This window comes from Symphalangus syndactylus, chromosome 14 (genome assembly GCF_028878055.3).
Source record: "Symphalangus syndactylus isolate Jambi chromosome 14, NHGRI_mSymSyn1-v2.1_pri, whole genome shotgun sequence".
Classification (NCBI taxonomy): domain Eukaryota; kingdom Metazoa; phylum Chordata; class Mammalia; order Primates; family Hylobatidae; genus Symphalangus; species Symphalangus syndactylus.
In genome coordinates, this window is record NC_072436.2 from 38,483,173 (window position 1) to 38,510,295 (window position 27,123).

Genomic DNA, 27,123 nt, shown 5'->3' on the forward strand with positions numbered 1-27,123 from the left:
TGTGCCAGAGAAGTACTGCTAGTCAAGAAAAGGGAAGGGTAGCAAATAGTGCTAGTATTTATTGAACATCTACTTAAACCCTTTGATATGCACATTCCCTAGGGATCATGGTACTTAATCCTCAATCTTATTATTCTGTATATTCTTCCCAGGCAAGTCTACACTTATGACTTAAAGCCTTAATAATTATAACTAATAATAACTAGCTTGTAAATAGAACCTGCAATGTTCTATTTACTAGGCACTGTTCAAAGCAGTTTACTACTACTACTAACTCGTGTACTACAACCCCATTAGATGAGTACTAACCCCATTTTACAGACATAGAAAGTGAGGCCCAGAAGTTAAACAAATTGCCCAAGGTTACACAGCTAGCAAGTGGTGGAGCAGGGATTCAAACCTGAGCAGTCTGGCTCTATGAGGAAAGAACCTTGTGATCCACTGCCACATGCCCAGATTTCAGTCCAGTTCTTGCTCTATGGTAGCTAATTACTATTTGGTGAATGAATGAAACAGACTGATCTTTTGGTTTGCGTCTGAGAGGGCCATATAGATTATCAGAAGGGATAAGAGCTCTTCACTACTACTCTATGCTGCCTCTTGTAAAACCTCTATGTTCTCAAGACTACATCTACTCCCAGATCTCTGCCCTGAGTTCTGAACTCATATGACACTGTTTATTGAATACATCTAACCAGAGGTCTCATGGGCTCCTGAAACCCAAGGTGCCCTACATGAAATACATCATCTTTCCCTCAGAGTCTACTCTACTCTGCGGGTAATATGACCACCATTCATAGCCCTTGAAATGAAGAAAAAGGAAGCCATTTAGCTCATGAAATTGAATTTCATCATGTTTCAAATACTGCCAGAAAATAACATTGCATTCCCAAACTCCAAAATACCATTAAACGATTTTGACTTGGAAGCATGAAGTTATTGTGTATAAGATCTATGGTAATAATCTGTAGCTCTCCAATAAATAACTTTGTACCAGAAGCAATAATAGACTATCCTGCATTAAATGTCATCTTTCTTCCCAACTCCCAACATCTGATGGCAGTTGTTATTTACTGAACCCTATAATAGACAAGCTTTTTGGCTCTCCAGTATCTATCTCCCTGTGCTTCCACCAGAAGTATCTTGACTTTACTTTGGGAACTTCCTTCTTGCTGACTGTGCAGCAAAACCCCATGGTTAGTGTGGAAGGCATCCATGCTCTACAAGTTGCTTAAGCCAATCCACAGAATCCCATTGCCTGGCTAGGGATCGGGCTTGTTGGGGGATGGGTAGGTGTCCTTGGTTTAAGTAGAATAAAAACTTCTGATAAATAGTGGGAAAAAGCAATACTTTTCTCTCCACCCTCTACCCCACCAACTCCAAAAGACTTAAATAGAAACAAGAAATGGGGAGGAGAGAAACCAGGTTCTGGCTAAATCACTTGAATCACTTGATCTCAGCTAAAACTTTACCTGAATTCTCAACAATTTAGCCACGTGGGCCAACAGATTTCCTTTTCTAGTTAAGCCAGTATAAACACTTTTGAGTGCAAAGAAAATAAAATTCAAAATAAATGGTATGACCATCTAGAACATTCAGGCATTGTACTGAGACTATAACAGGTAAAAGAAACAGATATGGTTCATACCCCATAGAAACCACAGAAAAAATAATCCAGGTGTGATGAGAATAATGAGGAAGGACCAGGTTTCTGTCAGAACAGTGTATATCAAGAGGAACTGAGAAAAGCTCAGAGTGGAGAAAATAGAAGACTAGAAGTTAGTCTGAAGAGGCAGGAGCCAAAGTCCTGAAGACAAAAATGTGACCAAAATATAACAGGGGGAGAGGGCCTAGAAGGTTTAACATTGAGCTCAAAGATTTAGGTCAGAACGTAGCAAAATGTACAGCTTTTTCACCCAGGAACAAAAATCTTGGCATTTTTTTTTTTTTTTTTTTTTGGTTGGGGGGCACACTAGAAATCTTTAAAAGGAATTGTCTTCTATTTAGAAAGGAATAAACCTTTCTGATTTCTAGAAAAACTAACAGGAATATTAACTTTCTTCTTGCAATTTTTCTGGTGCATAGACAATTACAGAAAAATCTTTAGACAACATTGTAGCATTAAATGGATATTTACCAATATCTCATTTACATTATAAAATTAGCAGAAGAATATTCATTACTAGTGAAAACATGATTCATTGTCTTTCAAGTTGGCATTTGTGTGTACAGCAAGTGTTAAGTACAAGAAGGATGTGTATTTCAGCTAGTTGTTTCCCACCTAGTGGTAAGTGTTTACTATATTCAAACCTAAATGCTAGTATTCTCTCAAATTAGGGGTGTGTGGTCTCCTGTAAACCGTCTTCTCCAATCCAACCAAATACTTCATCTCTGAACTTTTCAATTCAGTGCAGAACAATTCTTGGCAATCAGTTTGGGCCCATGTCAAAATCACTGAAGCATAATGATTTATATGACTAAATAATTATATTAAAAAATAAGAATTATTTCTAATTCCTATTCTTGTTACCCTAAAACTCTTAAAATATACCCAAGAATTTGAAAACCTACTGCTGATTTTAGAAGAAAATAACTTGTGTCCAAATAGCTACTTTTGTGCTTGAAACAAGTCTATGGTTACATAAAACCGAAAAGACTTAAAATGGATCCACATCTATCAAGACTTTAAGCTACTTTCATCAGAAAAGTATTTATACATTCACTCCACATCTACTGGTGATGGCTAAGAGTATATGGAATGTGGGAAATTAGTTAAATAAAAGTTCCATGTACTTATTTTAGAAACACTACTAAAGAAATGTCATGTTTTAGTAAGACTCTTAAGTAATTTTGCATATTATATTACTACAAAATTCACTACTGAATATATTGAAAATAGAATCCAAGGTTTTAGCGCTATAAACAATCATCTGGTTAACTATTTGCTACCTTTCCCCATTCAGCTTCTTATGCCTTCCCCCAAAGTCTAAACAGTTCAGAAAAAGAAGGAAGTGTGGAGATTTGCCCCGATTCAAGCTGGCTAATGAAGGAACCCATGTCTCTCCTTCCATTCAGATCCCTTTCACCATGCTGCTTCAGAGCCCTGGAGGTATTGGTGTCAGGGTTACTCAAAACCATAGAAAAAAAACAAAATCAAAAAAACAAAACCAAAAAAAAAAAAAAAAAAACAGGCCATATCTTCTCATGGTGGATTTTGCCTAAAGATTCTTTTTTTCTTTTTTTTCCCTCACCTGGACTACTGAGAATACCTTTCACAGTAAAATGAACACAAACACATTACCAAAGACAATGAATGCATGGTTTGCCTAAAGTTTTCAGACAGAAGACTTCTTATTCTTGCAGCAGGCCACTTCAAGGCTACTTTCTCAGACCTTTGCTCTCAGATGCTTTTACTCTCCCTAACTCTTAAGGATCCTTCAGAGTACTGCAAGTACTGCTCTGAATCACAAAACGTCAGATTGAAACCCAAGGGTGATGCTCCACAAATACAGACCTTGAGGTCCCTGTGCATCAGTCCTTTACTGTGAAGAAACTCCACTGCCTCTGCGATCTGCAGGAAGATGTGCAGACACATGCTTCTCTCTCTCTCCTCTATGGTACATCGTCCATTCATCCAGTCTTTGAGGTTTTCTTTTCTGCACAGCTGCATTTGAATGTAAAGATACACCTTTGGTGAACTGGGCTGGAGTTTTTCTGTGGTGTTTTTAGTGAGATCTAAACTTAAAGTGGTTGGTCTTGGAGGAGAAACAGACAATGTAGCTTCAGAAGAAGATTTGCTACTGGTGGGCTTGAAAGCAGTTAGTTTATTAGCACAATGGTTGCCAATATGCAATCGATTAGTTTTCGGCTCTTCTTTACTGGAAGCATTATCACAGCCAGAATCTTCAAATACTATTGAAGAGGAGGTTCTCTCCCTTGACCTTACATAAGGAGAAGCTTCAGAAGGACAAAGTTCAAAGGAGTGCCCCTCATCATTGCCATCCATAGTACCATCTTCCACATCACAGTCTGTAAGGCAACTGTCCTGGAGGTTGTATGCTGCATCCACTGACTCACTGATGTCCTCATGGTCCATTCCTGAGAATTCCAGTGGTGAGAACTGGCTCTCAGATGAACTTGTCTGGTCACAAGAAATCCCTACTGAAAAAGACCTGCTTCTTTGTGGTGAAGGAGCTATGATTTCAATATGTTCTTTTGTAGAGAAAGGATCCATTCTACGTATTTTAACTGATGGTGCATCCATTGGGCTAGGAGAGCTGAATGGCCAGTCTGTGCTAAAAGTGGGAGAAATACAAAGGGGTAAGAGTGAATATATATTGATTAAAGTACCTGAACTGTACCCTCTGTTTAAAAAGCTTCAACTATAATAAGGCCACTTACCAAATGACAAACAACAAAACAACATACAAACTAAATAAAAACATGCAATGTGAGATAGAGAACATCACAATCCATTCATTCCTTCTAAAAAACTTAATTTTAAAGCCTAATTTTATACATGAAACAGTTACCTGGGACTGTCTGGGGCTGCCAGAGCAGCCAAAGCCTTTTATGCAAAGTGAGGACAGGATTCCTTGGTGGCTGTGATTCTGAAGCCCTAATCTAAATTAGGGCAGCGCCTCACAAGGCCTTGAGATACGGGGCAACTTCACTTGGACCTTCTATGGCTTAGTTATTGGTTGAGTCTATAATAAGCACCACTTTAACAAGGTACCTCACGTGGATCTAATGTTGCTTAGATACCTATAGGTAGGAGTTTCACTGCAGTTGTTTGGTGGCAGTCTATCTACACATGCTTCCTTTTTCTTCTTCTTTAATAGTTTTTAAAGGGCCTTCCTTCCTATAGCACATCATAGTTAATATGGGCAATATATTCAGGCTAAGTTTATGTATTTTTAACTGCAAATAGTTCAAAGCTACTTAAAAAGGAGTTGTAAATAGATAACTACTAATAGAAGAACTAAATAACAAACATTTTTTAAAAATGGAGAGAGAAGCAGATACCTTATACTGAGAAAAGTCACTATAAATCCCTCAATCAATCACGATGTATACAGTCCTATCAACTAATAATTTTTTAAAATGTATGTTCTCTCTTATTTTTTCTAAGAGACAGGGTCTCACTATGTTGCTCAGGTTGGTCTTGAACTCCTGGGCTCAAGCCATCTTCCCATCTCGGCCTCCCAAAGTGCTGGGATTACAGGCATGAGCCACTCCTGTATGTTCTCAAAATCTACATCAAAATTTCACAAGTGGCTAGAGAACTTTTCAAAACATGAAACAACAGAACTCTGCTGTTCCTTTAAAAAAAAAAAATCCCTAAAGTTATAAAACTGATATTGTATTCACACAAGCAAAAAACTAGCTTAAGTGTATGTTTAACAAAGTTAGTTACCTTTCGTCTTTCAGCCAAATTTCATCCATCTTTTCTTGCCACTTCTCTGGTGGTGCTTCGAGCCAGGCATTGAAATATCTAACAATGCCTGGGTGTTCAAGCTTGGCTAAGGCTTTAACTTCTCGCATTACCTTTTCCCGAGCCAATTCCCTGAAAGAGAGAAAATATTTAAGGTGATGGATATTCCAATTACACTGATTTGATCTTTACAAATTATATGACTTATACCCCTAAAATATGTAGATGTATTATATATCAATAAAAAAGGAAAATTAAAGAAATAAAATTAGCTTGAAAAAGAGAGAAAGTAAGACAACACTGTAGGCTGTTCATATCTGAAGAAGTATTCATATCTAATGGTGAAAACAGAAAAATAATAAAATAGGATCTTTTCCTGAAACTAAAATTAGAAACAGATGAGTTAGCCTAGGTTATACTACTTCTTTTTTTTTTTTTTTTGAGACAGGGTCTCGCTCTGTCACCCAGGCTGGAGTGCAGCGGCACAATCTCAGCTCTCTGCAACCTCCGCCTCCCTGGTTCAAGTGATTCTCATGCCTCAGCCTCCCGAGTAGCTGGGATTACAGATGCGCACCACCACACCCAACTAACTTTGTGTTTTTGGTAGAGACAGGGTTTCGCCATGTTGGTCAGGCTGGTCTCGAACTCCTAACCTCAGGTGATCCACCTGCCTTGGCCTCCCAAAGTGCTGGGATTACAAGTGTGAGCCACTGTTCCCGGCCAGCCTACAGTATACTTCTAAAAGGCTACACAAGTCCTATATTTTAAAAAATACAAGTATTTCAGTTTTGTTTGTTTGTTTTTCTCTTCTGGAAATAAATGCTACAAGCACATCTACTGCACATACAAATAAAGTTTTAAAATCCCACCTTCTTTGCTTGGCATTTAAGGTGCTACAAGCTATCTTTTTTTTTTCCTGAGACAGAGTCTCACTCTGTCACCCACGCTGGAGTACAGTGATGTGATCTCAGCTCACTGTAACCTCCACCTGCCTTTTAGTAGAGATGAGATTTTGTCATGTTGGTCAGGCTGGTCTCGAACTCCTGGCCTCAACTGATCCACCCACCTAGGACTCCCAAAGTGCTGGGATTACAAGCATGAGCCACTGTACCTGGCCAACCTATCTTTTTCTTCCTCTCTTCCATCCTCCCCTGTTCTTACCCTTTGTTCCATCTATTCCAGAACTCTCACCATTCTCCATACCACCTCCAAGTGTTTGTGAGAGCCTTTGCTCAGGCCATTTCATGCACTTGGCCATCCCTCCCCACCTGTCTCCTACGGAGGGAAAGGCTACTCTTGAGCACCCAGAGCAAATGCTGCCATTTCTATGAAGCCTGACTTCCTTGACTGCCTTTTGGCCACGTCCGCTCTTCTTCATGAGAGGCTATTAATATTTACTAAGATAAGGCAAAGGTCAAAATCTTTCTTGCATTGTATTTACTTGAGTGTACATACAGAAGCACCAAAAAGGTACAGGCTTCTTGAGGGCAGAAACCTTGCTTAGTTTTTATCACTTATGTAGTGCTTGGCACATATGAATATTTAAACTACTCAAAAGTTATTTACCAAAAGTAAATGTAGAGTTATTTACCGAAAGAAAAAAATTAGTTCCCTAGTACCCAAACCATCCAATTCCTGTACCTACCAGACAGGAATTTGAAAAAACTGTGACTACCAGATATGACGACAGCACAACAATTAGTGTGCATTTAATCAAGAATCAACAAGAGGCCAGGCACAGTGGCTCACGCCTTGCACTTTGGGAGGGGGCAAGACGGGTGGATCATTTGAGGTCAGGAGTTTGAGACCAGCCTGGCCAACATGGTGAAACACTGTCTCTACTAAAAATACAAAAATTAGCCGGGTGTGGTGGTGCATGCCTATAATCCCAGCACTTTGGGAGGCCAAGGCAGGTGGATCACCTGAGGTCAGGAGTTTGAGACCAGCCTGGCCAACATAGTGAAACCCCATCTTTACTAAAAATACAAAATTAGCTGGGTGTGGTGGTGCGTGTCTGTAATCCCAGCTACTCAGGAGGCTGAGGCATGAGAATCACTTGAACCAGGGAGGCGGAGGTTGCAGACAGCCGAGATTGTGCCATTGCACTCCAGCCTGGGTGACAGAGTGAGACCCTGTCTCAAAAAAAACCCCAGCAATTTGAGCCTTCTACATAGCTAGAATAAAAGGTATTGCTGGAACCCTATCATCTTAAGCATTACACTGTTCTGAGCCAGAAATCACACTTCTAGGAATCTATCTTAAGGAAATAGACATTGTCAAAAGGTACATAAAAAGATGAATACCGCAAAGTTTTTTTTTATGGTAAAGTTATTTCTAACTGTAACAAATTAGAAACCAAATTGTTTAACAATAACAAATGGTTAAACAAAATATGGCACGTGTATTAAATGGACTATTACCAAGCCATAAAATACTTTTAATATATTTTAGGATTCTAATAACATATTCTTAATGACATGAAAAATATAGAGGACATGATGAAGAAAGCAACAGACAAAACTGTACAGTACTGGCAACTGGCTACCAGTTAGGTAAATATACGACCAGAAAACAAAACCAAAAGGAAATACTCTAAAGTGTTAATAGTTATTACCGGGTAGAGACAATATAATTCAAATGTTTTTGTTCTAGTACTTTTCCTTATTTACACAAAAATATAGAATATTTTAAAATGCTGCAATTTATTGAAGTCTACAGTTATTATAAGCCACTAAACGAAAGTCCTGAGTTAATAATAAAAAACAAGGGCATATTTTAAAAGTAGATAGAAAGCAACCTATAGAGATAAGAACTTTTAGACAGCTGGTTAATTGGCAGCACTTAGAACCTAAGATTTGAAAGGTCTGAAACTGTGTTTTCTATGGTGTTTACAGAGTACAGTAAGAAGGATATTTTACCCATGAGATTAGATCACACTGTGCTGATTTCAAGTTTACTGAAGGTACCACCCATTACCTATTGGGGAGACGGATCCTCTTGATAGCATAATTGCAGTCATCTACTTTGTTTTTAGCTTCAAAAACAACTCCAAAGCCACCACGTCCCAGGCATTGAATTGGCTCAAAATCAGTTAGGTATCTTTAAAAAGAGGTAAAATTTATAAAGGTTTGCAATAGTTTTAAATTTTGTGGTAAGGTGAAAATCAGTTCAATCTTATGACACATAAAAACATAAACTCATAGAACTCATCTTAATAAATAGTATATTTTGAATTTGATTAACAGCATTTTTAGTCCTTCTGTTTATATAAATGAAGCAAACACATTCTTATGTTTCCTAGAAAAAAATTTAAAAAAAGATGTGTTTAATTGGGAATCACTTGTTAATCACTTGTTCTTACAGCTATTGCACTAGTGGTGTGTGCTGTCCAATACTTCCTATCATCTACCAAAATATCATATTCCTAATTCTCATATCTTTTATATTCTGTGACATTTTGTACTCAATTACAGAAAATGTGTTTTTATCTTAGCTAATTACCTGTAAATTTTATGGGAAAATTTTAATCAATCCTATTATACCCAGGTACTATTTTAGCCATAAACCTTCCTAGGAACCAAAGCTGACATGGGTTGGGTTGCCCCACGAGTCAGTGTACTTATAACTGGAGGTACCAAGTCAGACAGAAGCCAACTCACCATCTGTCACTCACAGGGGCCTCCACTAAGCAGCCTGTTTCTCCCTTTAGTGCTGACTTCACTGACCTGCACTGTATAATCCAGCCAATTTGCACCATGCTCTCTCACAATTCAAGATTTTGCTTCTGCTGTCTGCTCCACTGGGATGGCCTTCCTCTTTGCACTTAATGAACCCTATTCTTCTTTCATTCTGCTCATCTCACCACCTCTGTAAGGCTTTCTTAGACCCGTCTCGACATTCCCATAACACTCTGCACATAATACTTTGAAGTATTTAAACTTAATCTTAATTTTTTGCAATTATTTGTAAGCAGCTCCCTTCTCCCACCGCCACTGTATTATGGGGGCCATGAATGCAGAAAATCATTCTTGTTTCTCTTTGTATTTCCAGTGGGTGGGTACTACCTGACTAACTGAAAGTCTAACAAATGTCTGTTGAATAAATGCATGAATTAATGAATAAATTAGATGATGTCTGATATCCCTTATAAGGGTAAGTTTATGACTTACATACTCATTATTTACTTTATGACTCACTTTATGACTTACATACTCATTAATTAGTAGTTGCCTCAGCTGGTTAAGGCATGGAGTTAAGGAGAAGCAATAGATTTCAACGTTCCATGGGCCAATTCCTTTCATAGAAAATGAAGAGTAATAATCTGTATTCCTAAAAATAGCCAGTCAAGGTACCTCAGTACAAATCAGTCTCCCCAAATGCAAAAGCCCACAAAGTTCATATCCTACTCCTGGAGGGCCAGCTGAATTATCTTCCCATATTAAGGAAAACACCTATATAAAAATGGATTATCTTCTAAAAAGAGTAACATCTTATATGTGATTACAGACCCTAGAAATATAAGTATCATCTTGCCTAAGTTGTCAGCTGATAAATGACAGAGCTGAGATTTGAACTCATGACTGAATGCAGAGTTCATGTTCTTAACAGTGCCTAGGACATTGTCGCCACTAAAAAACATTAGGTATTATTATAGAACTCCCATATTAAAAAAAAAAAAAAAAGACCCAAGAGCTCCGTTCTTCATATTGAATAAAGTTAAAGAAAAACTGACTTAAGTCTAATTCAATTTTGAGTATATTATTCTAATTTTCTTGACAAAAGCCTGACAAATACATCTTTATTCATGATACCGCATTTATTCTACTCCCCAAACCTCATCTCTACTTGCCGAACTCTCACAATTTAAAATTCAGTTCAAATGTGACTTCATTTATGACGTCCTTCTAGATCATCACAAACAGATATAGTGATTTGGTTCATGGCTTTCTTCTTATATGCTTGTTTTACCCAGTAGTATCTTTCCCATAGACTTTAAGCTTCTCCAGGATAGGAGCAGTCTTTTTACTTCTCCCAAAGCCTGAAATATTGTCCTGCACACAGCTGTTCAGAATAAATGATTAATGAACAATGAATGACTTCAGTAGTAGACTACCTCGTGGGAGTTGTTGGATCCTTTATTCTTTCTCTCACTGCCTGCTGGTGTTGACAGTCACTGATATATTAGTATTTTTATTAGCAAGGGTATTAAAGTAGCCTTTAGCATTTGTTAATCACCTAGTAAATTTTGCTTTGTTTATGAAATTGACTGTTTTTACCTGTTCCCCACCATCCTGAAGCAGCTGGTTTGATAGAAAGGTAGAATGGCCTTTTAAGACTCCATTACACTGCCAGGTAGGTAACTTGCAGGGCTGGGCCAGGGTTCTCCAGAAAGCTGGATATGCTCTGAATCAGTGTCTAATATATTATAGCATGGTTTCTCCCATAGCCAGTATTTACAGGTCCAGGGATCAAGGGATGGAAATGGGAGTGGCATCACCCACCATTACCGCCTAGTGATCCACTGGCAACATTTTTGCTTCCTGTTCCTGTGACCTTATGTTCGGCAGGCCTAGAGGTCTTTGTCTAAGAGAGAGGAACACTTCCACCAGGAGATACAACAGCAACTTTGAACTCCTCATGCCTTCCAATCAACAAAGAAGACAGCTACTGTGCTGGCTGGATGACTAATCCTGACTACTATGGGGAAATTGGATTGCTGTTTCACAGTGGAGGTGTAAGAAAGAGTAGGTCTGAAATACATGAGATCCCTTAGGGATCTCTTTGTATAATCATGCCTTGTGATTAAGGTCAATGGAAAACTACAACAATCCAATCCAGGCAGAACTACCAATCTCCCAGGCCCTTCAGGACTGTGGATTTGGGTCACCCTACCAGATAAAGAATTACAACCGGCTGAGGTGTTCTCTGATGGGAAAGGGAGTATGGGATGGATAGAGGAAGAAGACACTTATAACTACCAGCTGTGACCACATGACAGGTGTCAAAAATGAGAACTGTAATTGTCACAGTATTTCCTTAATTTGTTGTGAATATGCTTGTGCATCTATATCTATATAGAAGTAGATATATAAAGATATATGCCTATGTATAAGGTATATATGCACATCTTGTCATTTCTGTTTCCTTGGAGGGCACCAATAGACATATTTATCTATTATTTTCAATCTTTTCTGCCATAAAATCATTACCCTAGATATTAAGCAGTATAGTTCCACGTCTTTTCCTTGTCCCCATATCACTAAAGTGGTAAGAAGTATGCTATTAAGATAAAGAGAAAAGTAGGTATAATCCATGTAATATGAAAAATAAACCATACACCATTTCCAGTTATCACAATGCATCAAAGGTGACATTTTATACTTGAGAGATTGCTAATAGCTTCATTTTTATTTAAACTGCCTACTTTTAGCTAATCCATCTCCCCCTTCTGCTTTTAAAAACCATCTGTTCTATTAGTGTTTTTTTCCCTATATTTCTACTTCCTATTACAGATAGAACAATAATGAAAATAAATGAGGATGCAGAAACATGTGGAGACTCATATCACACTCTTATAAACATAATTATTATCTGGTACTATAAATGCTAATCCTAGTACATAGTAGACCCTAAATAACTAAGTTACTTGAATAAGAACTTAATTTGGTAGCTGAAATTCTAAATTCCTATAACATTCTATTTTTATCTTTCTTAGGGTATATAACACTTTAAGTGGTATAAATTAAAGTTACTTGAACTTAAATTTAAGTTGCTTGAATTTATTTATTTATTGAGGGTTAAGTCTATGTTTTATTTTTCTAGATATCCACACATTAAAAAAAAAGTTAAACAAGATCTTAGGTCATTTCTTCTTTGATTCAAATAGTTGTATTTTATAAGACTCTTACCGTGATATATATCCAGAGTTTTTTATGTCATTCCAGCTACTGTCATTGGCTTCACCACTTACAGAATCATATTTATTTTCAGTTTGACACTGAGTTTCAGACTCCTTCCTTTGCTGATAAGGTGAAAAACAAAATCACTACCAGTACAAAGCTGAACTGAAGTTAGCTAACAATTTTAGGTTATAAAATAAACAACACTGAAAAATACATAAGTAGCATCAAGAAAAATAAAAGCATTATGAAAACAAAATGCAGCATTTTGCTTTATTATAAAAGAAAAAAAGTTTATCTTCCCGTTGCTATCCCTCCAGGCTTTGAGGGGATTTTCTTTCTTTATAATGTGGGTATGTCATTTGTACAGCATGATACATTACTAGATAGAAAGACAATGCACACATGTAAGCATAAACGCAAACTCCTGGGCAAGACTACAGTAATTTCTTTTGACAAAATGAGGTAGGAAAAAAAAGCAAACAAACAAAAAACCCAATAACAATAACAACAAAAAGACTAGAGTGATTTCCTTCCTAACCAATTTCATAGATTGCATTAAAATGCTTTTAATAACAGGAAATTAAATTAGGCAATATCTCTTTACCAACATCTCCTAAAAGATGTTTTAGAGGATGTTAATAATTATTATGGTCAAATCGGGGCACTGTGGGTCACCTGTTCAGTCACTGATTCTTTCAACAAATCTTTACTGAGCTCCAATTATGTGCCAAGCACTGTGTAAGGGGCTGAGGAGATGGTGGTAAACAGCGTAGACTGGTCCTTGTCCTTAAGAATGTACAGTCTAGGCCAGGTGTGGTGGCTCATGCCTGTAATCCCAACACTTTGGAAAGCTGAGGTGGGCAGATCACTTGAGGCCAGGAGTTCCAGACCAGCCTGACCAACATAATGAAACCCCATCTCTATAAAAAATACAAAAATCAGCTGGGTGTGGTGGTATACGCCAATAGTCCCAGCTACTCGGGAGGCTGAAGAACAAGAATTGCTTGAACCCAGGCGGTGGAGGTTGCAGTGAGCTGAGATTGTGCCACTGCATTCCAGCTTGGGTGACAGAGTGAGACGAGTGAGACCCCTGTCTCTAAAAAAAAAAAAAAAAAAAAGAATGTACAGTTTAGAGGTAGAGAGAGAAATTAGGAATTACCTATTAAATATTTTAGTAAATACTCTAGTAAGAGAAGTACAGAGTGTAGACATAGGCAGGAAATCTAACTCAGAAATAGGAGGTTAAAGAAGACTTCCCAGGGGACGTGTCAACTAATTTCAAACTAAAATATATTACCCAGGAGTTAATTATTTGAGAGGGAAGGGAGAGGATGTAGGGAACAAGGTTCCAAGGCAAGGTTAGAGGAATGAGCGCTACCAGGCTAAGCGAGAGCATGGTCTACAGGAAGGACTGAAAGCAGCTCAGCCTAGTGGCTGAGCATGGCGGAGGGGAGGAAGGGATTAGGGTACCAGTGAAGGATGGGTCATGTGCAGGCAGGGTATGAATCATTCAGAACCTTGCATGTTCTAAGAAGGTTGGACTTGAGCCTAACAACAATGGGGAGGAGGGTCAGGTATTAGAGGTTTTTAAGCCCAGAAATGCAGCTAGAGTTAGGGTGTGGAGAATGGCCTGGAGATAGCCTGAGGACTAGGGGCACAGAGGCCAGTTAGAGGCTATTTCAGTGATTCAGGAGAGGTGTGATGATGGTATTTGTGCTGGGGAAATGAAAACTGACACACAGAGAGGAAGAAAAATGTGAAGATATCTAGGAGGAAGGACTTGACAGAACTTGGTGACTGATAAAGGAGAGAAAAATGATTCATGGCTTTGGTGACTGCATATGGCAGTACATTTCTTTGAGAGAGAAAAATGCTAGAACAGGCTGGGGAGGGGAATGGGAGTGGAAATGAGGACAGTCTGAGATATGGCTCATTTGAAGTGCCTGTGTAGCACTTACTAGATAGCTGTTCTAGAGAAGCAGATTTGGGAACCATTAGTATATAAGAAGATTGGAGCTGGGAAAGTAGGGAAGACCATCCAAGGAGAGTTTGTGGGATGAACAGTGAAAAGAAGGAGGCCTGAGGAATACCAACAATACTGAGAGGATAAGAAAGATCAGGTCCTGAAGCATCCACATCACACCCAAGGAGACCAGGAGAGCATGGTGTCAAGGAAGTCAGGCAAGAAAGTTCAAAGGGAGATGTTCAACAGTGTCAAATACAAAGAGGTTCAGTTAGATATGGACTGAAAAATGTCCATTACATTTAACATAAGGAAGATCACTGACAACTTTGGCAAGAGTAGCTTCAGTGGAGCAGTAGGGATGGAAGCCAGACTGCAATGGGTTGAGAAGCAAATGAGAGGTGGGGAAGCGGAAACTAGACAGTAAGCAACCATGATTCTTACCCTGTGAGGATGAGGATGGAAAAGCCTGCGCACAATAAACGTTGTTGCTATGATACAAAACAAAATCGTTGCAACTATTTCTTTCCACCAGTGTAAGAGAAGAACAGGATCCTTTTTGCGGATATTCTTGTTGTAATTTGGGTTGTCGAGGAATCTGACTGTAATCTGTGTGCTTCGTTTGTTCCTTTCCCTCTTGTAGTATGGTAGATAATAACCATTATCTTCAAATAGAAACATTAAAATGTTTTTTTTAAAGGTAATCGAAAACAGGCCCATCTTTATTAAAATTTATCTATTTTCCTATGACTTATCACACTAATTCCTTTTAAGTTTTGTCTCTCTTCTTTAACATATTTTAAACATCTTAATTTGTCTCATTTTTCTCCCATAAATATAGACATTTTCCTTTACCCTATAAGCATGTTAAATTTTCTTTATATTAAGTAATAAGACTAGAAAAAAATCTTAAGGGCTACTCCATTCATAACCTCATTAATAATTCAATTCTTTAAATACAAGAATTAATACTCAGTCTTTCTTCAGGGTATTTTTAGCCTTCCTTTTGCTTGGTTATCAATAAAATACCAAATTTTACCACCAATCATTCTTCACGAAATGAAAGGAAAACATCTATGCTGTTTGGTTCAGTTTAGGCTATCAAAATGAGTTTGCCCCAGAAAAATAGCCTGTCTTTTTTTTTTTGTCTTCTATTTTGTACTATGTGGTCAGATTACACAATTCTCTTTTGTCTTTTTTTTTTTTTTTTTGAGACAGGGTCTTGTTCTGTTGCCCAGGAGTGCAGTGATCTTGCCTCACTGCAACCTCTGTCTCCTGGACTCAGGTGATCCTCCTGCCTCAGCCTCCTGAGTAGCTGGGACTACAGACGTGTACCACAATGCCTGGCTAATTTTTGTATTTTTAGTAGAGACGGGGGTTTCACCATGTTGGCCAGGCTGGTCTTGAACTCCTGACCTCAAGTGATCCGCCCGCCTTGGACTCCCAAAGTGCTGAGATTACAGGCATGAGCCACCACACCCAGCCTACCTTGTCTTTTGATCAGTATCAAGATAAAGGGGCTGGGCGTGGTGGCTCACACCTGTAATCCAGGTACTTTGGGAGGCCGAGGAGGGTAGATAACGAGGTCAGGAGTTCGAGACCAGCCTGGCCAATATGGTGAAACTCCATCTCTACTAAAAATACAAAAATTAGCTGGGCATGGTGGCGTGCGCCTGTAGTCCCAGCTACTCAGGAGGCTGAGGCAGAAGAATCACTTGAACCCAGGAGGCGGAGGTTGTAGTGAGCCAAGATTGTGCCACTACACTCCAGCCTGGGTGACAGAGCGAGACTCCGTCTCAAAAAAAAAAATAAGATAAAGGCCGCTGTTTCTAGTTCAGAGCCACTTTTTTTGTAATCAATTTAACTTACATAATAACTTCCAGTGCTAACATCTAAGGTAACTGATGAGGAGTCTATGTGTTTTCCTGATACAGATTTGAGGACTTCTTAATTACACAACTGTTTAAAAGGCTTTCATATCTGAATATATCCTAACTTCAAAACACTGCTGCTTACTAAATAGAAAATGTATTTCATGCCAAATTTCACCTATTCTTTTTTTTTTTTTTTTTTGAGACGGAGTCTCGCTCTGTCACCCAGGCTGGAGTGCAGTGGCACGATCTCGGCTCACTGCAAGCTCCGTCTCCCAGGTTCACACCATTCTCTTGCCTTAGCCTCCCGAGTAGCTGGGACTACAGGCGCCCACCACCATGCCCGGCTAATTTGTTGTATTTTTAGTAGAGACAGGGTTTCATCGTGTGGGCCAGGATGGTCTTGATCTCCTAACCTTGTGATTCACCAGCCTCGGCCTCCCAAAGTGCTGGGATTACAGGCCTGAGCCACTGCGCCCGGCCTCAAATTTCACCTATTCTTGAATTTTGCACTAATTTCTCTTGTCTGAGTAAGAAATAAAATAACCTCATTGTGCGTCATTTTCATGTAGTTTTATGAAAAACACATTTTCTTCATTATACAGGCAACTATACAGCCTACATAATATAGGCTGCTAAATAAGAGCTAATAACGAGAACCAATGTTTACTGACACTATGTGCCATGTATGATTTTTTTTTTTTTTTTGGAGATGGAGTCTCGCTGTTACCCAGGCTGGAGTGCAGTGGCGCAATCTCGGCTAGATCTCAGCTCACTGCAGGCTCCGCCCCGCCGGTTCACGCCATTCTCCTGCCTCAGCCTCCTGAGCAGCTGGGACTACAGGCGCCCGCCACCATGCCCGGCTAATTTCTTGTATTTTTAGTAGACATGGGGTTTCATCATGTTAGCCAGGATGGTCTCGACCTCCTGACCTCGTGATCCGCCCGCCTCGGCCTCCCAAAGTGCTGGGATTACAGGCATGAGCCACCGCGCCCGGCCCCAATGCCATGTATGATGTTAAACTGAGACTTTGCATGCATTATCTCATTTAGACCTCACAACACCTCAATACATAGATATTAGGATTATTATTCTAATTTTACAGATAAAGAAATTGAGATGCAGGGGAGTTAGATGTGCCCAACCTAGCATGTGGCAAAAATGGGATCTGAACCCTGGCAACCTAACTTTGGAGCTTGTATGCTTAGTAATCATTCATGAAATTGTCTCCCAAGATGTTTTATTGTCTATAACCGACTTTTCTTCATTTGAATTCTATTAATTAATTTCAAATTACAAAATAAAATAAATAAAACTCAGTATTTTCACTTACCATATGGATACTGCAAGATTGAAAGTGCACCATTACTATATTCTTCATGAGAAAACTTATCATTACTGAGACATTTGTCAAATTCATCAGATCCTACCAAGACAGGAGTTCTGGAAGGAGAATCTAAAAGAAAATTATTATTTTCTTAATAATAATATTTCTTAAGTCTTAACTGTTATGACTTGAATAAAAATGCACGTGCTTATTAATTGAATAAACTGATATTCAACCATAATTCAGTTCAAACATATAAGCTAAACAAATGGCCCAGGGCTCTTGCCTTTGAAAAAGCACACAGTTTTATAGAGAATCTGAGTCGTTTAAACAAACAATTAAAATATGACATGACATATGTAGTAAAAAACACGTACAAGGTATAGAAAGATAATGAAAGTAGGTGCACAGTATTTGATTTCTATTCATTCATGTCTCAAAGAATATGATGTGCTAACCAGATAACTTTTGCCTAAATAGTCTTAATGTAAATATGTTAAGAGCTAAATGTTACTTTGGCATGGTCAGCGAATGATTAAGAGTTTTTCTAAGTTGTATAGAGAAATATTTGATTAACATTTTTATAGAAGCAACTGCTGCTTCCAAGAAATAATGCTCTAAATGAAAATAAAAATTCATTATTAACATCTGAAATACCATCATGGTTCATCAATAAAATATAAAGTATATAACAGTTCTTATCTCTGCAGTATTCAAAACTAGGGCAAAGACAGTCAGGATTAGGTCTCTGAACACTAACAGTATTTAGAAAAGTTTACAATTCACTTACGAATTAAGGGTTTCCATTTGATTTTTGGCAAAGGAATAATTGCGTTTTCATTATTGACAGATTCCAAAGCCTTGGGACTTGAAGGAAACTTTTCTGAAATTCTGACTGATGACTGCAGATACAGCTGGCCTCTATACATTCCTGAATCAACCAGAACATCGTCAATTATGCATTGATTTTTTAAAAATGGTTTTTTAATTAAATAAAATTACATTAATTCCAGTTATTTCTACATTTTCCACAAAACTCTTGTCAAAGAAGAAACATGCTTGAAGCACTCAAAGATAAACTCAATGGTTATTCAACAAAAACAGGGAGGGAAAGTTACACAAAAGGTCCATATGATATTTCTCACTGAATAATAGCACATTTTCAGTAATACAGGAAAACTGTTCCAGTAGAAAAATTCAAAGATAGGAAGTCACTGTACTCTCACAAAACAAATAGCTTAGACTAAGTAACTTTCTCAAGAAAGTATACCTAAACACCTATAATTCTAGAAATATTGCTAACAATTCAGTTAAATACTATCATAACACACATGACATGTTATTCCTTCAAATTCTTGCTTTTCATTTAAACCGACAGGTGGATGGCACATTGTCAGAGCTTAGTGAATTTTATGAGCATTTGATGATCCAGACTAGTTCAAATAATTAAAGAGTTTTCAAAATTTATAATATTAAAGGCTTTCAATTGCCCAGAAGCACACCAGAATTTTATTTTTTAGATCAGTTGTACAGATGCACTGATAAAAAAGAAATAAATCTAATCTTAAAGAGGGGAGGGGCACAAACTAATATGGATGCAAATACAAATACAGAAAATTATAGACTTTGAGGATATATACCTAACTATTTTATATGTAACTACATATAATTATATATATGTAATACATATATGTAATTACATATAAATAATTATATATATAAACAGAGTGTTGTCCTGTCACCCAGGCAGGAGTGCAGTGACATGATTATAATTTGGGGTAGCCTCTAACTCCTGGGGTCAAGCAATCCTCCCATCTCAGCCTCTGGAGTAGCTAGGATTACAGGTGCATGCCACCATTCTTGGCTAATGAGTAATTTGAAATCATGTTACATAATGAGAATATTTCTAAGCCTTTCTAATATAGATCTCAGAGAAAAAGAATATACGACAGTAATTAAAAATTTCAGAATTGGGCTGGGTGCGGTGGCTCACGCCTGTAATCCCAGCACTTCGGGAGGCCGAGGTGGGCGGATCACCTGAGGTCAGGTGCACTATTTTCTGGCCAACGTGGTGAAATTCCAACTCTACTAAAAATACAAAAATTAGCTGGGCATGGTGGCAGGTGCCTGTAATCCCAGCTACTCAGGAGGCTGAGGCAGGAGAATTGCTTGAACCCAGGAGGCGGAGGTTGCAGTGAGCAGAGATCATGCCATCGCACTCTAGCCTGGGCGACAAGAGTGAAACTCCATCTCCAACAACAACAACAAAAAAATTTCAGAATTGGACAAATGGAAAAGTAGCAGGAATGGAAATCAAGTATAAATCTCAAGGGCAACCTAAATCAGAGATGGTATTAGGATTTAAAACTACTACAGGCACTCCTGAAGTAGGAAGGAACAGTGTAAGAAGACAATCTAGATGTCAATATGTACTATCGTTAGATAAGATACATTTACTTACCCAAGTAAACACTGTTTTCTGTGGCTCCTCTGGCAGCTTCTACAATGTCTTCTTCATCTTCTAAAATATCATCATTAGATGTATAACTTGTATCATCAAAAAGACTGATGGGAATGACTTTCCCATCCTTAAGTAACCAGGCAGATGCAATTGGAGTACAAAACTAAACAAAAATGGAAAAAAGGTCTTAAATAATCCAAGCAGTAGTTACATAGTTCCAACCCATAAAATGCCATTTAAAATGACAAATTTCTAAAAGCACAGAGAACAAGCTGAGAGCCCCAAGTAGTAGTAATTTTGTTCCACCCAATCAATAAGTTTGGTCAGACTGGGAGAGGAAGAACCGTATTTATAAATCCTCAGTGGTGTTAGGTACCTGGTACTCCCATTCCAGATGTCCTCCCTTCTTACTGAATGCCATAACTTTCCAGTCAGCAACCGAAACCTTTATCACTATGTCCATTATGGCAGCTTCCTGTTCTTCCACATCTGAAATAATTTTAGACTCTTCTGTGTTCTCATTGGGCTTAAAGGTGCTTTCAATAAATCCGGCTCTCGTTTCCATGTCTGGAATATACCGAAGTTCAAAGTGGCCAACACTGAAATTCCACCTTAAATTTACAAAGGTATGTTTTAGAAATTTACGTTTAAAGAAAGGGACAAAATAATATACAACTCTTCTAGATTGAAGAAGCAAATATTTAAATTATGTGATGAGAAAAAGAACAACTCAACATAACCTTCTGGAAAAGAGTGCTCTACTGATTTATGCCACAAGAGGGCCCACAAGAACTTTGTCCTGACCCTTCAGACACAATGGTTTTGAGGGTTGTGGACTGACTGATGTGTCCCTTACAACAGCTAAGGGACAGATTTTCTCTCAAAAATTTACAAATGTTTGTACTTCTACATCAGAGTGATTTTCCCCAAACACATCAATGTCACCTTAAAATGAGGTAGCACACAGTCTGCCTTACCTCTTAATTAAAGGCAGGATACATTTCATTTAAGTGCAGCAAAATTAACATGCCCTAACAAACCAGTGTAAAAGTCAAGATGAATGCACTAGTCTTAAATTCATACTAAAACATGGCCTCAAAAAGGCAATGTGATCCAGGATACCTCAGCCCCAATCTTGCATCTCCACTGAACAAGATGTGGCAAGTCATTTACCCTTTCCTAAGTAAGTTTCAGCAGTCTTATCCATAAAGTGGCAGTAATAATGTTTCCTCTATAATTAGTAAATAGAAAAATCACTCAACTACTGACAGTATAGTGTCTTTTCACTTAGATATAAAATGGCATAGTTAAGAATTCTGACATTTATGGAAATAATTATATTTTAAAGAATCATGGATCTTAGAAACCCAGATCCTTCCTATTCTGGTAACTCAAAATTCTCTTAAGTTGGACATCTGCTGCTATGGTGGCTGAGCTCCCAGTAAGCACTCAAACACTTAAAAAACAAAATCCAGTCAGGATAAAGAAGGTCAAGTTGTCTGTAAATGCAAAGCCCTATTCATAGTCCAAAGTAGAAAGAATAAATGCATTCTTAACTGAGTTTGAGAAAACAGTTTTCAGGAAAGGAAACTGAATTACACTGCATTAGATCAGACAAAACCCGAAAGTCTGGTTCATTTTCAAAAGATAAAGATGGAATCTAAAGTTATTTTTACTACACAGGCAATTTAAAACTTAAATATTAGGTTTAAAAAAATCAAGCATTTGATGTAGAATCAGCATATCTAATCTAGGTAGCACATTTTTTAATCACATATTTAAATATAAAAATTACATAAGGGGTTCATTATTTAAAGAAGGAAACAGAAAGGTATTAGGCTAAATAAATGTTTTAATACTTCAAGAAAATTGAGTAAAATGATTATTATTTTAAAATTGAGATAATCAAACTATGAAACTACCTACTAGACATAATTAGAGAGTCAAATAGGTTCAAGCTCAAAGAAACACATCAATTTTGTCTTAACATCTTTCTGTATTCAAAGAACTTTGAATGATGAGATTGCTATAAAAAATATCACTAGGCCGGGCGCCGTGGCTCATGCCTGTAATCCCAGCACTTTGGGATTCTGAGGTGGGTGGATCACCTGAGGTTGGGAATTCGAGACCAGCCTGACCAACGTGGAGAAACCCCAACTCTACTAAAAATACAAAATTAGCCGGGCATGGTGGCACATGCCTGTCACCCCAGCTACTCAGGAGGCTGAGGCAGGAGAATCGCTTGAACCCGGGAGGCGGCTGTTGTGGTGAGCTAAGATCATGCCATTGCACTCCAGCCTGGGCAACAAGAGTGAAACTCGGTCTCAAAAAAAAAAAAAACAAAACAAAACATTGACCTGAGCCTAAACTAATAAATAGTCATCATATGAGAACCCCTGTGGTTATCATATCCTGAAGCATATGGTGAGAAATTCAGTTCAGAATTTGTTAATAACCATGAAACCATTTTTATTTTAGGACCCGCATTGGATCACCTGACGTTAGGAGTTCGACACCAGCCTGGCCAACATGGTGAAACCCTGTCTCTACTAAAAATACAAAAATTAGTTGGGTGTGGTGGCACGTGCCTGTAATCCCAGGTACTCGGGAGGCAGAGGCAGGAGAATCGCTTGAACCCAGGAGGTGGAGGTTGCGGTGAGCCAATATTGCGCCACTGTACTCAAGCCTGGGCGACAGAGCAAGACTCCGTATCAAAAAAAAAAAAAAAAAACCCAAAATATATATATATATGCTTTTAAGGCAACAAAATAGTCAAAATCTCCACAAACAGAAATTTGATAAATTTTGGTATTAGGTGTATTTCTAAATAATACCAACAGCAACACTATCTGAATACACACTTCTCATTGCCACTGCGAGGTCCGACAGCTCTAACAGTTTTTTGGGTGCGCTGTAGAAGCAGGATGTCTTCCTCTTGTTCCATTTCATCACTATCCCATTGGCGACAACCCAGAGCTGAACAGATATACCTCACCTGAAAAGACAAAATTAGATACAAAATTAGTAAAAGGAGACAACTCATAAGAGATCAGAGATATTAAAGGAATCTGTAATTTTTAAAAAGTGAAAGGAAACTAAGGAAACGTGTATGAAGTACTCAAGTAATAAGAAGCATCAGTTAGACTACTGACTCCTAAAATGAGTTATTTAGAACAATGACAGTACCAATGAATATTTATTTCAGGGAATGATTTTAAGGATTTACATAATTTTAGCCTTACTTTGGAGATTTCCATGGAATATACAAGAAGAAATGGATAGCTACTTGTGATAGCTTTTCTACAATATCATTAATAAAATTTCAGGTGAGTTAAAAAAAAACAACCTTAGAGTTTCTGTATAACAAAAGTATTTGGTTTTTAAAAATTTGAAACTTTTCTGAGAGCTTTTTGTATTCAAAAGTAACTCCCTCAAATTTTCACTAAAAGAAAAAAGGAAGACTTAATATGATCCAAACTAAAATCCTCACGAAAAGAAGCATACCTTCTACAATACCAGAATTATGTAGCAGCACATCAAATCAGAAAACCAGATGATCGGGTTCAATCCTGTTGTTTACAGATGAGACTACCGAAGTAAACAGAGATTGAAGTGCTTTGCTCAAAAAACGGCCAGATAGGATGGCATGGCCTCCTCAATACAATGCAGATGCAGGTGGGTGGAGAAGGCAGAAAAGCATCTGCAAGAGCAAGAAAGTGCTATGGGCCTAACACTTAGATAAGGAATTGTTAAAGTTCAAAAATTCAAGAGTAAAAAGACCACGTTTCTATTCTTCCTTATTTTAGTCCAAGTCTGTATATAAACCGTTTACTCGTCAAGGTGTTAAAGGGTTACAAAGATTTTTATTTTTTACCTTTTTAGAAAGGATGCTTTTATTATTTATATTTTATTTTATTTATTTTCTTTGAGACTAGAGTCTCGCTCTGTCGCCCAGGCTGGAGTGCAGTGGCACGATCATGGCTCACTGCAAGCTCCGCCTCCCGGGTTCACGCCATTCTCCTGCCTCAGTGGGACCTGCCTGTAGTTGGGACCACAGGCACCTGCCACCGTGCCTGGCTAATTATTTATTTGTTTTTGTTATTTTTTTAATGGAGTCTATTATTTATTTATTTTTGTTATTATTATTATTTTTAATGATGTCTCACTCTGTTGCACAGGCTGGAGTACAGTGGTGTGATCTCAGCTCACTGCAACCTCCACCTCCCAGGTTCAAGTGATTCTCGTACCTCAGCCTCCTGAGTAGCTGGGACTACGGGCTACAGGCGTGCATGGGCCACCATCCCCTGCTAATTTTTTTATTTTTAGTAGAGATGGGGTTTCACCATGTTGGCCAGGCTGGTCTCGAACTCCTGGCCTCAAGTGATCCACCCACCTTGGCCTCCCAAAGTGGTAGGATTACAAGTGTGAGCCAGCTTGCCTGGTTGAAAGGATGTTTTTAATTAGTTACTCTTGATAATGGATTTATAAGACCCAATCTTAGAAGCAGATTATATTATGATTATATCCTAAGAGCTAATGTTGAAGAACATCTACATTAACAGCATGACTTTGTTGTCAGATAGATCTAAGTTAAATGTGACCCTGGAAGTTTCTGAACCTTTTAAAGTCTCAGTTTCTTCATCTGTAAAATGAGTATAAACTTTCCTCTTGGATCATCTTATTATAGGATCAAACCCTATAAATGAGTAGTATCAATTATTCTTATCATTAGGACTATTATTAATCTTTAGAAGGTTCTTCATCTCTCAAAATGTAAAAAAAAAAAAAAAAAAAAGAAAGTTACACTTAGGAAGACTGTGAAGATTGCAAAATAATGTATAAAAAAAAAGCACCTGAGGCTGGGCACGGTGGCCCCTGCTTATAATCCCAGCACTTTGGGAGGCTGAGGTGGGCAGATCCCTTAAGGCCAGAAGCTGGAGACCAGCCTGGCCAACATGGTAAAACCCTGTCTCTACAAGAATACAAAAATTAGCCAAGCATGGTGGCATGTGCCTGTAATCTTAGCTACACAGGAGGCTGAGGCACGAGAATCTCTTGAACCCACTTGAACCTGAGGGGGTGTGGAATGAGGTGGGGGATGGGGATTGCCATGAGCTGAGATCAGCCTGGGCAACAGAGTGAGACTCTGTCTCCAAAAAAAAAAAAAAAAACACCTGAGACACAGTAGACCATATTTATGAATTCTCTTCCTCCTGCTATTCCTGGCTCTGCCATTTATTCTGTTATTAGTTTCCCCTTCCTACCTCACAGTTCTCTTATTAAAACAAATGACAACCTCAGCGGAAAATTACAATAAACCTCAACTAGTAATAAGTGTAGTTTAATAAATTACTTTTTCTACCCTAATTTATTCTGATTTCCCCAAAGTAAATTCAGCATTTTCACTTACCTTTCCACTATATGCACTGAGTCCATATGTAGTGAGAGATTTTCCTCCAACCAAAACAACATCATCTCCAAATTTATAAGAAGACTCAAGAAGTGATTCAACTGTGAAAGGAACCGTTTCCATGCTCTCACGGTCTCGGTCCCACTGGAAGAGGTCTCCATCCAGGGAAGGAATGATCATCTTATTCCCAAATACCTAAAACAGAAGCTAACTTTTTTAAAGGGCCATAACATTAATTATTATTTTTTCTTATTTATCCCAGAAAAATAGAAGCATCATACCTTTAAAAGAATAATAGTAATTAAGAGCTGGAGTCTTGATCCTGATGTACTCCAGCCTCCTTCTGAGTAGCACATGAAGCAGCGCAGTCCATCAACCAAAAGTAATTTAAAAGAACTACCAATCACTCCCAGGTCCTACACATAGTACTCTAGTAAGGTTTTTCTCAAACTCAGTTTACCATGGGCCAAAAGGGTCCCATAATGGTAGGTGAGTTATCAAAAGAGAGTTTTATGATCAAGTGAGTTCAAGAAGAGGTTACTATAGGAGCTCTTATAGCCATTAGTATGTTAATGTGTAATATGATTATGTGTAGTATGCGTAATATGAATATTTAATGTGTAAATAGATAATGTATGCAGTATTTTCTAGGGCTATTTTTTATCAAGGCCAATTACTGTCATAGACTCAGCTCCAAGGAACACAGGTTTAGAGATATTGATTCAAGTAGTGTCCCATCCCTTCTTTTATTTGGTTTCTCAAATCTGCAATGAGCTAGAAGCCTGGTAAGTAAGCTTACTAGTTTTGTGTTCTCAGTTGCCCTTCCTTCTTTTAACAATGCTTATTAAGGGCCTACCTATGGCTTGGCACATTTTGATGGTTGGGATAGATCAGTGAGCAAAACAAACAAATCACTGCCTTTGTGAAGCTTAAACTCTGGTGTCACGAGACAAACAACTTAATAAATAAGTAAATTATATGGTATGTTAGGTGATGAATGCCGTAAAAAAAAAAAAATGGAACAAGATAAAGGGAGAATGGTAAATACGCATGGGGTGGAGAGGGGATTATCAATAAAGAGCTCAGGGTAGACCTCACTGAGAAAGTAACATTTGGGCAAAGTCTTAAGCATGAGAGAGTTAACCAGGCCAGGCCAGGCTTTGCAAAGGCTCTTAGATGGAAGTGCACCCATCACGTTTGAAAAACTACAAGGAAAGTGAACAGGCTGAGGGGCAAGAGTGGAGGCAGAGAGAGCAGGTGGAAGGTAAGAGATTAGTTGATAAGCAGTCAGCTGTTTAAGGTAGTCAAGTTTGGGATATAATTGAAAGGTGAAGCCAACAGGATTTCATGGTGGATTCTCTTTATGGCATGAGCAAAAGAAAGGAGTCCAGGATAATTCCAAGATTTCTGGCCAAGAATATCTTATCTCTTCAGTAAGAGTTTTAGTACATGTCTTTGTGACATTGATCTTTGGCATTTAAAAAATGCATAATTTGATCTGCATCAATTAATGACAGAACTATTTTCCTGATTATCCAGGCTCAAAACTTTAGGGAACAGGAATACGAGAGAAGTAAGAGTTACCAAATTTTTCTACATAGTTCTTTGTTTTTTAAGCAGCAGACTGCTTTCTTTAAAGGGATACTTACTTGAAAACTCGCATACAGTAACTGAGAGTTCTCATTTGGTGTTCAACTCACACATCTACTTTGCCCCAAACCTGGGGTTTTGGAAGACAGATTAAAAACCACTATT

At 38.1% G+C, this 27,123-nt stretch overlaps 1 protein-coding gene and 1 long non-coding RNA gene across 2 annotated transcripts in view; one reads left to right on the forward strand and one right to left on the reverse strand.

The window, feature by feature from the left end:
• The window catches only part of EIF2AK3 (eukaryotic translation initiation factor 2 alpha kinase 3), a 76,080-nt gene that overhangs the window by 14,273 nt on the left and 34,684 nt on the right, over positions 1–27,123 (reverse strand). Inside the window, exons 3-13 of the mRNA XM_055240977.2 lie at positions 25,369–25,563; positions 22,820–22,953; positions 20,335–20,569; positions 19,959–20,121; positions 18,288–18,428; positions 17,504–17,626; positions 14,744–14,964; positions 12,343–12,455; positions 8,411–8,533; positions 5,417–5,566; positions 3,515–4,295 (exon numbers count right to left, since the gene is read on the reverse strand). Of these exons, the coding sequence (XP_055096952.1) occupies positions 3,515–4,295; positions 5,417–5,566; positions 8,411–8,533; positions 12,343–12,455; positions 14,744–14,964; positions 17,504–17,626; positions 18,288–18,428; positions 19,959–20,121; positions 20,335–20,569; positions 22,820–22,953; positions 25,369–25,563 (2,379 nt within the window). The remainder of the gene's footprint in view (positions 1–3,514; positions 4,296–5,416; positions 5,567–8,410; positions 8,534–12,342; positions 12,456–14,743; positions 14,965–17,503; positions 17,627–18,287; positions 18,429–19,958; positions 20,122–20,334; positions 20,570–22,819; positions 22,954–25,368; positions 25,564–27,123) is intronic.
• Positions 10,638–18,509, forward strand: LOC129461708 (uncharacterized). The gene is made up of 2 exons (XR_010115618.1): positions 10,638–10,786; positions 18,348–18,509. It is a non-coding gene; the product is annotated as an uncharacterized lncRNA (long non-coding RNA).